This window comes from Chinchilla lanigera, unplaced genomic scaffold, assembly GCF_000276665.1.
Source record: "Chinchilla lanigera isolate Chin_1 unplaced genomic scaffold, ChiLan1.0 scaffold00041, whole genome shotgun sequence".
NCBI lineage: Eukaryota > Metazoa > Chordata > Mammalia > Rodentia > Chinchillidae > Chinchilla > Chinchilla lanigera.
Genome location: NW_004955442.1, coordinates 7,571,262 through 7,585,542, shown reverse-complemented (window position 1 = coordinate 7,585,542; position 14,281 = coordinate 7,571,262). Strand labels below are relative to the sequence as shown.

General features: G+C 43.4%; 1 protein-coding gene across 7 annotated transcripts in view; it reads left to right on the top strand.

The window, feature by feature from the left end:
• Nucleotides 1-1,490: 1,490 nt before the first annotated feature.
• The window catches only part of Clec16a (C-type lectin domain family 16, member A), a 214,437-nt gene continuing 201,646 nt past the window's right edge, over nt 1,491-14,281 (top strand). For 4 of the 7 annotated variants that reach the window (XM_005391173.2, XM_013517852.1, XM_005391170.2 and 1 more), the window contains exons 1-2: nt 1,492-1,771; nt 12,963-13,091. In XM_005391173.2, the coding sequence (XP_005391230.1) occupies nt 1,692-1,771; nt 12,963-13,091 (209 nt within the window). In that variant the 5' untranslated portion in view covers nt 1,492-1,691. Of the gene's footprint in view, nt 1,772-12,962; nt 13,092-14,281 lie in introns of all 7 variants that reach the window. The other 3 variants (XM_013517853.1, XM_013517854.1, XM_013517856.1) reach the window with 1 other exon arrangement.

Genomic DNA, 14,281 nt, shown 5'->3' with positions numbered 1-14,281 from the left:
GTCAGTACCCCTTCACGTCCCTAAATTCTGCTGCTGGGAGGGTCATTCATGGAGGATGGGAAGAGCGGAATAGACTCAGGATTTAGGAACACTTGGGTGAAGAAAGGTCAAATTCTTAGCTAGTAAGGTTGCTTGTTTATTTTTGCTTTGTAAATAATATTTTAAAACAGTAGTAATGCACATGGTTAGCAGTCAAATAGGTACACAGTCAAGTGAGTCTCTCATCCATGAATTTCCCTGCTCGCAGGCAATCCTTTAGAAGACTGATCTAGAGTGCCTTTCAAAGCAATTCACCGAATCTTTAAATCTAAGGCCGTGCTGAGCTGGGTCTTACCTTGCATTGCTTAATTGCAGCCAGACAAGAGAGAGTAGTATGTTGTCCTTTTTAACAGATGAGGAAACAGCCCTGGAGAAATGCCTGGACCCTGAAAGTTACTGGGCCAGAACCTGTTCTTTTTCCTTTGTGACTTTCTCTTGGTCTTTCTAGATAAATTACTGAGTGAGCCATTAATCCTGTACTGGTCTCCACTTTTCCTGTTTCTGAAGGGAAGACAAACCATTCACGGATAATATTTACCGAATATACCCTATGTGCCAAACTTCTGCTAGGCATGGGGCAGAACACTGGCCCCAGACCCAATTCTTTTTTGAGCACAGATAACGGGACACCATAAGTATTACATAACTATGAGTAGAAATGAATGAATAAATGGATAGTGAACAGAGAAGTCTCACCTCCCACTTCCAATCCAGGAGGAAATTTAGGTAATATATAGAAAGCTGGGTGCTTCCTTTTTTTTTCTTCTTAATGCGGTAGTGTGAGAAATGGCATGGGTTTTGGGCAACAGCAGAGATATCCTCTGAAAGTACAAGATGTTCAGTTTTGATACACTGTTGCTTGAAGACCTTTCCAATATATATTTTTAAAAAGTGAAGTGGAAAAAGAAAAGGTTCTGAGGACAAAGAAGGCTATTACCGATTTTGTGCAGTTTTGGCTTGTTGGGAAATAAAAATAGGGATACCTAGATTTGAACTCTGGTTCTGCTTCTTTCGACTGCCTGACCTTGGACAGGTCAACCTTTGTGTGACTCAGTTTCCTGAATGATAAAATGAGAATAATAATAGTATCCACTTCATAATGTTGTTGTGTGAATTAACTATTTTAATATACGCTTAAGACAATGGCAAATTATCTGCGCCATGAAAGAGCTAATCTTATTCTTATAATAATGTTAATAATTATTAATATTGTGTACCTAAAATGTACCAATAAAATCTCATTGGAAAAAAAATATTGTAGCTACTTCTCTTTGCTTATTTTCAGCAAGTCCTTCAAGACCCCGCCCACCGAGATTGTGCGGCAGCCCCTCCTCCTCTCGCCCCGCCTCTTCGGGAATGCCGCGTGATGCATGCCAGGCCTTGTAGTCCATACGCTGAGTCCTGTCTCGAAGGGCCTCCTAGCGGAACTACATTTCCCAGAGTTCTTCTTGGCAAAGGCCGTAAAGCGCGGCGGTCGAACGGCCGGTTCCGGCTGAATGTCAGTGCTGGGCTGTGGGCCGGGGAGGAAGGTGGTTGGCGATCTTAGTATCACCTCCACGGCTGCCTCTGCTTGTGCTGCCGCCGCGAGCGCCGGACCGCTCGGCCGGTGGGGCATGAGACCGTGAGGCGAGCGCCGGGTCGCGGCCGCCGACATGTTTGGCCGCTCGCGGAGCTGGGTGGGCGGGGGCCATGGCAAGTCCTCCCGTAACATCCACTCCTTGGACCACCTCAAGTGAGTGAGCAGGGGGAGCCGGGGAGGCCGCGGGGCTGAGGGCTCAGAGCTCGGGTCGCGGGGCGCTAGTTGCTGGGAGCAGAGGTGGAGGGCGGAGAGGGCGGCCGGGAGAGTCTGGTGGTTACGAGCGAGGGTTCTGGAGTCAGCGCCTGGGTTCGAACCCTGGCCCGTCGCTCTTGGCTGTCTGTGTGACCTTGGACAAGTCGCTTAGCTTTTCCACCTGTAAAGTAAGAGGACAGGGCTTAGGTTTGTGAACTAAAACTTCATTCTTGCCGGGGCAGTCAGTGGCCACCAAGCTTCCCAGGTGATACTACTTAGACTGTACAGCTTAGGGGTCAAAGGCTTAGATCTTGAGATCGGGCATAAGTCTGGGTTCGAATATACGTGTATGCATTTAGGCCTCAGTTTCCTCAGTTGTAAAATGAATGCATAGTGACAGCGCCTGCTTTCTGGGATTATTTAGAACGTTGGTTGGATAAGGAATGAACAAAAAGCTCAGAACACGCACAGGTGCTTCATAAAGGACAGAAGTTAAAAGAACAAAGTATTTCTTTGGGGAACTAAAGCGAGATAGGTGGCAAACAGTCTCGGGAGAGCAGGCATGTTTTCTGAGTTTCAGTCCCCCGTCAGCAAATGAGAATAATGAACCTTGTACAAGGATTCAGTAACGTCTTGCATGGAGAGTGATTGCCCTGGTACTGTTCCACAGTATGTGGTCAGTCATGATAGCCGTGTTTATTAACTCAGCAAGACCTTCCTAGACCACCCTACCTAAAGTGCTCTCCCCACCCCAATTCCTTTCTGTCAGATCTTTTTCTTGATTTCATTTCTTGCATACCTGCTATCTTCCATTACCCTGTTTATTTTTACTTGATTTTCCATCTCTTATTAAACTGGATCTTCTAGGAGGGCAGAGACTACTTGGTTTGTTCACAGTCGTATTCTCAGTATCCAGCACTGTGCCCTGCGCACAGCAGAACTCAATGGATACTTACAGAATGAAAAACCTGCATGAATAGATTGGGGAAAAGTGTAGAGCATCCACGTCAAGACCTAGCATTTAGGGGACAGGTGGAATGAGTGATGGAAAATAGAGACTTTTGAGAAGGGAGTAACTTCAGGGAGAAATGTGTGCTTGAGGAGTCAGGATAGTTTTGGAGGTGGGGGGTAGAGAAGACAAGGAGAGAAAAGAGGCCCAGGACCAGGATGGGGGTTGGTAGGGAAGCAGGATTCTTAAATGAGAGGGCAGCTGGCCTGCAAAGGGAGTGGTTTAAGGATTTCAGGAATTTATTGAGTGGGTGGATGTGACTGAGAAGGGGAAGATGGTTAGCCAGAAGGGTTGGGCCTTCGTTTGGTACCAGGTACCAGGCTCTCACCTAACTCGGGCTGACTGTAGCCCCTTTAAATTAATTGAGTATTTATTGTTTTATCCTGTCAGGTATGTGGTGAAGACTTCCTCTGTGTTATTTTCTCAGTCTTCATAAGTCTATGAGTTACAGGAACTTTTATAGTTCCATTTTATAGAAGGGGAAAATAAGATTCAAATAGCTTAAGTCGCTTGCCTCAAGGTGATAGCAGCCAGACTATCAGAACCAGCACTTGACCCTAGAACTTGCAACTCGTTACACTGTTTTTCTGAATTAAAACTTCCCACTGAATCAGTCTTGGGAAGCTTTGAACTTGTCTGTGCTTTATCACTGGTAGGGTATTGCTGCTGTCTGTCCAACCAGCGCACACTCAGGAATGTAAAAGGTCTCAGGTTTCTTTGCAGTATCCTGGGAACTGCCCACCTTCATAGTTTACTTTGCTGGAAACTAGAGCTGCCTGCCCTGAATCAGGCCAATCTGCTTAATCCATGTTATAGCTTGGGAAACCTAGTTATTTGTGTATTGGTATAAGGCTCAGAATATCCCAAGGTGGCTTGGAAAAAGGTGCCATAATCAGCAAATGCCCACCCAGTGTGCACATTGCCCTTCATTTGGCTTTGATAGTAAACATCTTGGGTCTTGGGTGTAGAACAGCTCATTTCCTGAGGAAGTCTACAGACGTGGGGAGAAGCCAAAGAAACAGTGACAGTACAGTGTGGCAAGTGATGGGATTGCAAGAGGCCTAGGGTTCTGTGAGATCCCTTCTTGGGCACTAGAGTGAAGTCTAGGCAAGTCTAGAGTGGAGCACCCAAGGATGAGTAGGAGTCACCACATAGCTCAGCCCAGGTATGTGTGTGTGGTAGGTGTGGGATTTGTGACATGTCAAGATGGGTGGTGTAAGTTGTAGGAAACAAGGCTAGAGGTAGCAAGGGCTTTGAGTTTTATCTGGCATAGAGTGATCAACACTCCTGACTTGCCTGTAACTGAGCCGTTCCTTGAATATGAGACTTTCAGTGCTAAAATCAGGAAAGTCTTGAGCAAACCAGTACAAATTGATCATTTTACCATTGATAAGAGAAAGTTCCTAATACACTCTTGCCTTGACCTAGGGCAGTATGGGTGGAGTAGAAAGGTTAAGATATTTGAAAACATTTAGAATAGTTTTTTTGTTTTTTAAGGTGTGTGTGTGTATTTATTTTGGCACACCCAGCAATCTGGAAACTTATTTTAAAAATACTTTTTCACAGCGTCCCCAGTTAGAAAATTTTCCTGTTTTAGATGGAGTTTTACTTTTGCTAAATAATGGAAAACTGTGTACCTGTAGTCTTTGTTTAGCAAATTAAGTTAATGATTTAGTCGAGGCAGATTGAAATAGTCAAGAGATTATTTGCTACACATCATTGGTAGTTTATTGCCCAAACTACTGGGCAGTTGACAAATGCCTACCACCAACCAGAACCTCAACTGCTGAAGACATTTTTGCTACTGTAATATCATCTTTATGGGGGCTTGAGTCCACAAAGTGATAGAACTTGGTTGTTATGTTGCCTTAATTCTGGTCACATTTTGAGTGGAGATGGCCAAGATTCTTGGTTGCAAGTGACAAACCCATCTGAATTGCCTTATGCTCCAAATGGAATTGATGACTTTGTTACTGGATTGTCTGTCCTGGTTGAACCTCAGCTGAGTCCACGTGTATAGACGAAGCTGTTAGGGACCTGCCTCTTGCTGTCTCTTGGTTCTTCCTCCTCGTGTTGGTACCATTTTCAGGAAGCTCCAGACCCACATTATATGAGCTTAGCAGTACCCGGGAAAAAGAGAATCTCTTTTCTTAGTATTGCTACAGAAGCCCAGAAATAAGTTTTGCCAGACACTCTGGGGATTCATGCCATCCACGAGCTAGTCACTGGGGCCAGATGTGTATGGTGCTCTAAGTGGCCAGGCCTTTCTCACATGCCCTTCCCTAGCACCGGGAATAGGACCAGCTCTAGCCATGCCAGTGGACAGATAATGAAAGGCAGGGGTGGTTTCCCATGGGAGAACCAAAGAAGGTGTGAGTGTACACCCAGCAGGCAGACACTCAACTTAAGTGTACTCAACTTCTGGCCAAGACGCCACCAGGAGCTTGGAGCTCAATGTTAGCAGATTGATTTTCTTGAAATACCGTATTCACTGTATCACACCTAATGGGCCCTAGGCGTCACTGTGTCAAGTCTAAATTCCTGTGGGCCTTAGAACACTCAGGCTGTGTTCCCACCCTTCTAGTTTGGGAGTACAGGGCAAGGAGCATTAGTGGTAGGAAGAGACATTTAAATGGAGACCTAAAAGCTCTAAAGGATGAGTAGTTGTTACCAGGCAGGAGGGACAGGGGTGGCAGTGTGGGTTATTTCAGGTAGAAGAAACAAAGTTGGAGTAAACTTGGAGCAGAGGGAACCGTGCACACTGGCAGAACTCTGGTCATTTAGTAAAGGAGTACAGGGCAAAGGAGAGGTGTAGAACTGTGATATACAGAGGCCAGCTCCCCCTGGGCCTTGTAAATTGTGTTAAGGATCCAAGTATGTGTCACACTGGTTGTCTTCCTCTCTCACTGACGCACACCTCACATGCCCATTTGACTGTTCGTTTTCTCTTTCTACAAGTTTCCCTCTTTTCTTCCTGCCCATCCACATGCCTAACTCTAGCCTTAAAATATCAGTTCTTCCATAAAAACTGCTCTGATAACTTCAGCCAACAAGAATTTTATCATCCTTTCTAACTTGTGTTTGTTCTCACTGCCTCAGTCAATGAACATGTTATTATATATTGTCTGCTCATCTCCAAGAATAGATCAGCTTCGGTCCTACAGGTTTTTACTTTGAGGTAGAGCCCCAGAAAGCTCAGGCTTGTTGTTTTACCATCATAAATTGTCTTAGTTTGTGTATGTGTATGTATACCTATATGTACAAACACCTGTTTGTCTCTCCCAGTGTGAGCATGTGCTTCGTAAAGGCAGAGACCTGCATGGCTTGTATGCTAGCACAGAGACTGGCACATAATAAATGATCAACAAATACTTGCTACAGGATGAACACAGAGGCAAGTTCTGGCCAGCCTTTTCTTAACAACTGCCTGCTCTTGCCAGTTTGGTAACAGGGTCTGTGCAGGAACTCTGGCTTTCTCCAGGCTGAGTGCCCTGCCTGCACCCTCCCCATGTATCCCAGGCCCAGCCCCACTCACTGACCTGGTTTGTCATCTTTAGGAGATGACTCATCAGAAGCACCACCTGTGGGCACCTTTCCCAAATCCTCTAGTGTGATTTCACCCTGGTGGAGCATCTCTTGATTCTGCTGGCCAGAAGACTGGATACTGAATAAATGGCGCTCTGAAGGCACAGTGGACTTCTCAGGGGATGTCTGTAGAGTCTCTCCCCTGGTTCTAAGCAGGCCAAGTCAACATAGGACTGGTGTCTCCCACCTTTTATTCACACTCAAGACATTGTTATTCGGAGGTATTTGTGAATTGGAGAGTGAATTTCTAGTCCTTCAAGCCTCCTGTCACTCTGCTTTCCTGTCTCATGCTCCAGTCTGCAGATCAGTTTCAGCATCTTCCAGGAGAAGCATCTTAAGAGGCATGTTAATGTATATGTTATAAAATTCACAACTATCCTCCAAAAATGCTGTCAGTGAAGAGAACTTGGACCTAGTGTCTCTGTCTCCGAAACAGACACGGTGATTGATTTCCTTGGGGTATGGGGCTTCATTAACTGTCATGGTTTAACTTGTGAAATAAATGACTCTCTTGAGAAAGCAGGGTCTGTTGAGGCGGGATTTGTTTATGCCTGCAGTCCTTGGTGATGAACCTCTGGTGTGCATGTTGCATGTTGGCAGTAGGCTGCAGTTTTTTGGTCTCTAGGCATTGCCAAGTCAAGCTTGTTCATCAGTATAGAGTTTGATAATTTGCACGGGTCTGATATTTTGCAGAGGACTCCACAACTGTGGAGCTTCTGTTGGGGATGTGATGACACTGACTCTTTTCCAAAGACATGGAATATAGATCAGTTGTAAGGACTTTCCTTACAGTGTAAGATGTATTTTCATGCCTTTTTGGCTTGTCATTTATCTGGGTGGTTTTCTTGTATACTAAGATAGAGACATTGTTTGCTCCATTGTATGTATTTTCTGTACTACAATGATTTTAAGCTTAAGGTCTAGGATCCTCCTACCTGGTTGTAATTACAGGTTGTAATCTTGGCTTTACCTCTGCTGTATTGGGACCCTGGTCCAAGCCTCAACTCCCCAGAAATCAACCCCATAGGGTTTTTGTGGGTTTTAGGTGAGACAGTACAACTGAAGCATTCAGAATAGACCCTGGCAATAGTGTGCTTGAGTTGTTTTGTTGATGAAGATTAAAATGTATACACAGAACTTAAGAGAAAATGTTAATATTATAGGTCATTGTCATTACAAGAGAAAATCTTCATTTACTGTAGTTAAATGTCCAAGACGGATTATCCTGTCTTCTGAAATGTCTGGGGTAGGGACTCAGCTTTATGCAGAGTCACTGTAACATAGTTGGGCATCCAAGCAATTAGCAGTCTTCATCCCCCTGCCAAAAGTAGTCAGAAGAGTAGTTGCCCTGCTTTTTCTCCCAGTGGCAACTGTGTAGCCATTACAGTTGTCAGTAGCAAAACTGCATTTATTTTCAAGTGAGGAAACAATGGGCATGAAAGTGGATGTACATGAACCTCAACTACATAAATCTTCACAGTAAAGACGAAGGCCATAGGAAGTAGATTATGACTGTAGCAGTGGTCATCTTTGGACAGTGGCATCTCTGTGTGTGTGTCTCTCTCTCCCTCTCCCCGCCACCACATTGTCATTGTACTCAAAATTTCCAGCATGTTTAAAATGAATGTTACATTTCTGATCAGAAAGTTATTAAGCTGTTTACAGTATGAGATAGCGTACTTAATCTCTCAAAGTGCTGAAATTAGATGGTGCATTAAAATAACTAAATCTTAATCCATTTGACTCCTGCATGCTCCATTATATTCAGGTAGATGTATATTGAGGGTGTCTCTGTAACACATTACTTTAAACAGTGTAGTAGGCTATTGTGGGAGCAAAAAGATGAGCAGGGTACAGGTATAACTACCATAACACTTTAGAGCTTGTAATCTAGGTATTTCTAAGTACCTGCAATAGACACATACAAAGTGAGCATGTTAAATAATGCCATTTACACTTCCATCAAGAAACACCAACTACTCAGGACTCTAACAGAAAATAAGCAAGATCCCTATCCAGCAAACATGGAAAGAAAACCCATAAATATCATATTGTCACACTGTTGTAAAGATATTCTCTAAATTTAGCTATTGATTTGGGGCAATCTCAAAGGAAATCTTAGCAGGTATTTTTGTGGATATTACAGTGATTTTTAATATATGTGGATGTCTAGATAACCAATATAATATCAAAAAAAGCACAAGGAAAGAAGTTGGAGGCCATATATTATCACATGGCAAGATTTATTATAAAGCTGCAGTAACCAGACAGCATGATACTGGCACAAAGGGAGTATCAGTGAAATTAGAGCATCCAGAAAGAGACTCCCACATGTAGTCACCCGATTAGTGATAAATGTAAGACAATTACAGAGGAAAAATTAGAGCTTTTCACTAAATGGTGTGAGATCACTTAGATCTTCATATAGAAAGTAATTAATTGTGGTTGATACCTTATATGGTAGCATGTAGAAAAATCAGTTCCAGATATACCTTAGGGCAAAAGGTGGAAAGTAAAGCAATAACTTTGTTAGAAGAAAATAGAATTTCTTTAGGACTTGGAGTAGCTAAGGATTTCTGAAATATGATACAAAAGCTTTATCCAAGGGAAATAGTGACAAATTGGACTACATTAAGATGAAGAACCCCTGTTCGTCAAAAGATCATTATAAAAAGAGAAGAGGCAAGCCATAGTCAGGAAATACTTTCAATATGTTTATCAAGTATAGGACTTGTGTTCAGAATAAATGAACTGGTGGCTTTGGTTCAGTGGTGGAACACTTACCTGGCATACGCAAGGCCCTGGGTTTGATCCTTAGCACGGCAAAAAAGTAAAAACAAAAAAGAAAAAGGAAAAAGACATACGAAGAAGTCTATCACATAAATAATAAAAACCACTTAGGCTAATAAAAAGCAAAAGACTTGTATTGGGACTTTCCAAAAGAGGTCATTCAAATAGTCCGTAAATGTCTGTGAAAAGGCGCTGAGTTGCATTGGTCTTCCTGCGGTAAAATCGGGATGTCATACAACCATATACGTAGTAGAATGGCTGCACTGAAAAAAGGCAGGGAACACCAAGTGCTGGAGAAACTGGAAAGCAGAACTCTCAGACCATACCCCCAGCTATGGGATTGGGTGAGCCCGTCCCCAAGCCTCAGATGCAGTCTTGGCCCACACAGTGGTAACAGGGGGCTACAGTCTGAGGGTCATAGGATGCTCTTGCTCCTTGCCGGACTCAGGGAGCTCAGAGAACCTTCAGGACTTACTGCCCTTTCCTTTCTCTGTGTTTAAAGACTGCCTGATGTTTTTAGGATTTTTTCCAGTGATTACTTAATGAAAGCAGCAGCAGCAGTGACTAGCACTTGCTAGTTTTGTTATCTGTCTACTTATTTACTTGTTGCTCATAACAACACCGAAACAGATAGGTGCTAAAGTATTGAGATGCCATTGCTGCTCCCATTTTACAGTTGTGATAACTGAGGAGCACAGAGATAAAGTAGCTTGCCCAAGATCACTCAGTTAATAAGTGATGAAGGTGTGCTCAACTTGGAGCACCAGTGTCTGTAACTAGCCCAGATACTCCGCTATTACTGCAGAAATGACCTGGACTTTTCACTTCCTGCTCTGCTTTCTCTCAAACTTCCCATCACAGTGCCCCACTTGAGGGTGTCTTTTCCTGATTGTTTGTCCCACCTGTTTTCATTTCTCTAAGGTCCTGGAATATTATCTGTATAATTCCTAAAGTTGTTAATAATGGCCTCATCATAATAACCACAATTTAATAATAGTAATAATAATAACAATAATAATAATAATAATAATAATAATAATACTCTGGTTTCTCTTCCAATCATACAAATCTTTTGCCTTTTTAATAATAATAATGATAATAATAATAATAATAGCTAACCCTACTTCTGTGGAGTGCTCACTGCATGCCAAGCACCAGTAGCTCCTTCCACGCATTATCATCTGGACTGTCTGGAACAACCCAGGGAAGAGGCTTTGACTCCTCCTCCTGTTTTATGGAATTAAGCTGCAGGGAGGTGAAGTGAAGGCTGTTGTCTAGGGCCATAGTTAGCAACTGGCAGGGCCAGGGATCAAGCCCAAGCCTGTTGTACTCCAAATGCTGAACTATTCACCACAGCTCTGTGCTGGTTTTTAAAATTTATTTTAATTAATTTTTAAATTTTTTGCTGTACCTGCATTTGCACCCCTGGCTATGTCCAGTCTTACATTCTGTGATCCACCTTACATTCATGAAGACTGTGTCCTGCGCCATTCGTCATTTATTGAGTACCTAATGTCTACCAAATATTTTGGAGTATATTGGGGTCACCAAGATCAATAATAACCTTGAGCAACTCTTATCAAGTAAGGGAGACATATCATTGTGAATCAAGGCAATTTATGCAGTGGCAAATGCACATGGGTATCAAGGTACGAGGGAGGAGGAAACAGACAAATCCTTGGGGACAGAGAGTGAGGTGAGGAAACCTTTAAGGAAGGCTTCATCGCTGAGGCATGAGCTGAGATTTGAAGTATGAATAAGAGTTTGCTGGTTGTTGAGGGCCATCAGGGTGTTTGAGGTAGGAAGCCCAGTTAATTGAAGTGAGACCTGATCCTGAAGATTTTAAACTTGTTGGCACCTTCAGAGCAGATGCAGTCACCAAGTTACTGCCTCCCTTTGAGCCAGGAGTGTGATGTGTAATGCTGATGGAAGTATGCCATCCTCCACACAGAAGAAAATTCCAGAATGGGAAAAATCTGCCCCTCTCCTCCACTGCCAACAATGTCTTATGACAGGCAAGGTGTCAGGCATCCTGTAAACTGCATGGAGAGAGTGTCACTGATAGCTACCATGGAGTGGTAAAGTGGCTGTCAAACTTGAGTGGGGGCTGGCGATGTAGTGGAGTGGTAGAGCACATGCTTAACATGCATGAGGCCCTGGGTTGGATCCCTGCACTGTGAAACAAACAATTTCAGTGAACTAAGCCCTGCACCTAAGAGCCTGATTCAGTGGGGCTGGGGGAGGGAACAACTTAAACAGATGCATCTGGTGCAGGAGGCCTATGAATCACAGTTTGGAAATCTGCTCTTTGAGCCTCTTGCAGTAGAGGCACTGAGGCAGATGGAGACATACAGATTTATGAGTAGGTCCCCCACGATTCATCCCAGAGTGGTTCAAGTGCTGTGGGGTTGTGTTATCCCAGAGGACAACTGGCCTTGTGCCTCCACTTGTGGCACTGCTGGTAGTTTTGGGGCATAAATAACAGTTTATATTTTTGAAGAGCTATACTACTTATTGTATGTTAAAAACTGCATGTAATTTCTAAATCAAATTAAATACCTATTATACTATATCTAACATATAGCAAACAGCATTAGTATTAATCAGCCCCAGCTCCCCGAAAGTAGCAGGCTGGTCCTAGTTGTTGCATCTGCAAGGTTTTACTTCATATCTTACTAGCTTTAGAGGTTATAGACAAGATGACCCTATCAATTTTTTTTCTTCTCTTGCTCTCATCAGCCCTCAGCCCCAGCCTGGAAGTAGCCATGAAAGAAATCAGGAGTGGCTTTTTCTGAGTCATTTCCTCATTTGCTTTCCTTCCCAAGCCTGGGGCTCCTTTGACAGGTACATTTACCTGGGTCTGTGGGCACTAGAGAAATTGTATTAAAGGGCATGCTAGGCTGCACTACTTGGGTATCGGGGCAGGCTGTTGATCCCTGTGCCATTCAAGGCATGGCTCTTTTGGTGGCTCTTTTGGTTTCTCTATCAGCGGAGAGGCTTCAAGGACTGGACAGCATCTTCCTGTCCACCCCAGCAGCTGGCTTCCGGGCCTGTGTGGATGGCCGAGGTACAGAGCCATACCCTGTCAAGCCCATTTAACTGCAAATTGAAGTCTGTACTCAGCAAATAAGATCACTGTCCCTGGACTGCCAACTGCCCACTTCATTTAAGCCTTATGTTCTGGTTAGTATACTGCGCTTTAGTGGGTATGGCTTTCCAAAGGTAGTCTGTATGACACATTATTTTTGTCTCACCCATTGGCTTTGGAATCTGCCTTCCGTAAGCTTGACTCCATCTCTCCGAATCTCAGCATCAGTCTGCCTACAGGTCCTCTGTTAAGTATTTGGCCTGACCCATGCACCTCCACTGGCATCAGAGGCACTGGAGGAGAGCACATGAAACAGGCTGAAGCCTCCTCTCCCCTTAAGTGTACTGAGTCCTGCTCTCTGAATGTGCTCCAGCAGGTCCCCTTTATTAAGCTGTTCAGGTGATTCTCTTGCACATTGAAGTTTGAGGGTGGCTGTCTCCAAGGATTTGTTGATGATCTTACCTCAGGTTGGGTTGATGTATCTTTAGTATTTAATGCATCAAGTATTGACTACCATTTTTCTTGGGTGGTGAGTCAAGTCTAATATGAATGGGAAATTGTGCTAACTGAAGCTGAAGAAACACTGCTTTGTTTCCCCCAAAATATTGTTAATGGTCACTGTACCTGGACCTGGGTTTCATGTCCATTGGTAACTTGTTATTTTCTTCCCTTCTTCTCAGGTATTTGTACCACGTCTTGACCAAGAACACCACAGTCACAGAACAGAATCGGAATCTGCTGGTAGAGACCATTCGCTCCATCACTGAAATCCTGATTTGGGGAGATCAGAATGATAGCTCTGTATTCGAGTAAGAGTTTCCAGTGCTTTTTGTTTTTCGATTCTTCCTCTTCCTTTGCATGTTTTTCCAAGTGTATACCATGAGTCATTCCGGATGATGTCAGGACTTAACGCAAATTTGGTCTTGCCCAAATATCTGTCTATATAAAATGTCCTTGAAACGCTATAAATGAAAGCCAAAAATGGGGAACTTGTAGAAAGGAGTGTCTCTGGACACCCTGAAAATGTCGTGGATAATTTTCTAAGCAGTGGCCTCAAAGGAAGGAGAAAATGTCATGAGTGATTTGGATTCTCGCCCTGAGGAAGTCACTGAGGGCCAGGCACAATGCTGTTTTGAGGAGACAGTGCTGGGAATCTCCCATCCATCTAGGTGGAGGCCCTGTAGTACCCCCAGTTTTGCTCACAGCTGGTAGGTGATAAAGGAATAAGCCTGTCATACCCAGAGCCCATAACAAGGCTTCTCCCTTCCACCCTTTCCTTCTGCTTCCTAGATGAGCAGTCTTAGGCTATGCTCTTTGTCTCCCTGAGCCTCAGTTTCCTCATCTTTAAAGGAGTGGAAAAGTTCTGTGTTCAATGTTAGACCCAGAGGATGTACTCTTAAATGATAGAAAATGATACAAACCCACTGAGTGGTTAAACTGCAAAGTCTATTAACTATGAACTACCTCCCCAACAAAGCTACTTCCAGGAGGATATGCGATTGAATTATAAGAGTGGTGGTAAACCTATGACACATGTTTTATTGTGTTTTTCTTTTAAGACAAAAGATACTAAGGTATGAGTTGCTTTTTCTAAACTAAAACCTCAATATTCAGGTTTAATTGCAGTGTTGGCACTTTGTGATAAATAAGTGGGTTTTGGGTTACAGTTTGGCACTTGGTCTCTAAAAGGTTCACCGTCATTGGTTATAAAAACCACCAAACACCGATTCTGTGTGTGTGTGTGTGTGTGTGTGCGCGCGCATGTGTGAATTATAAATATTGAGGCCATTTATAAAACGCGTAAAAAAAATGTGTTCCATTTCTAACCTGACTTCTTACTAGTTATCCTGAATTGATTTTCAGAATAGCTCTGCACTTTCATCAATAAGGTTATCTAACAAAGCTCCTTATAGAAAACACAAACTCCTTAAAATGCAACCCCGTTAAAAGATTTGCCTTGTTAAAAATTAGAAAGTGTCCCCCTTTTCTAGAATGAGCC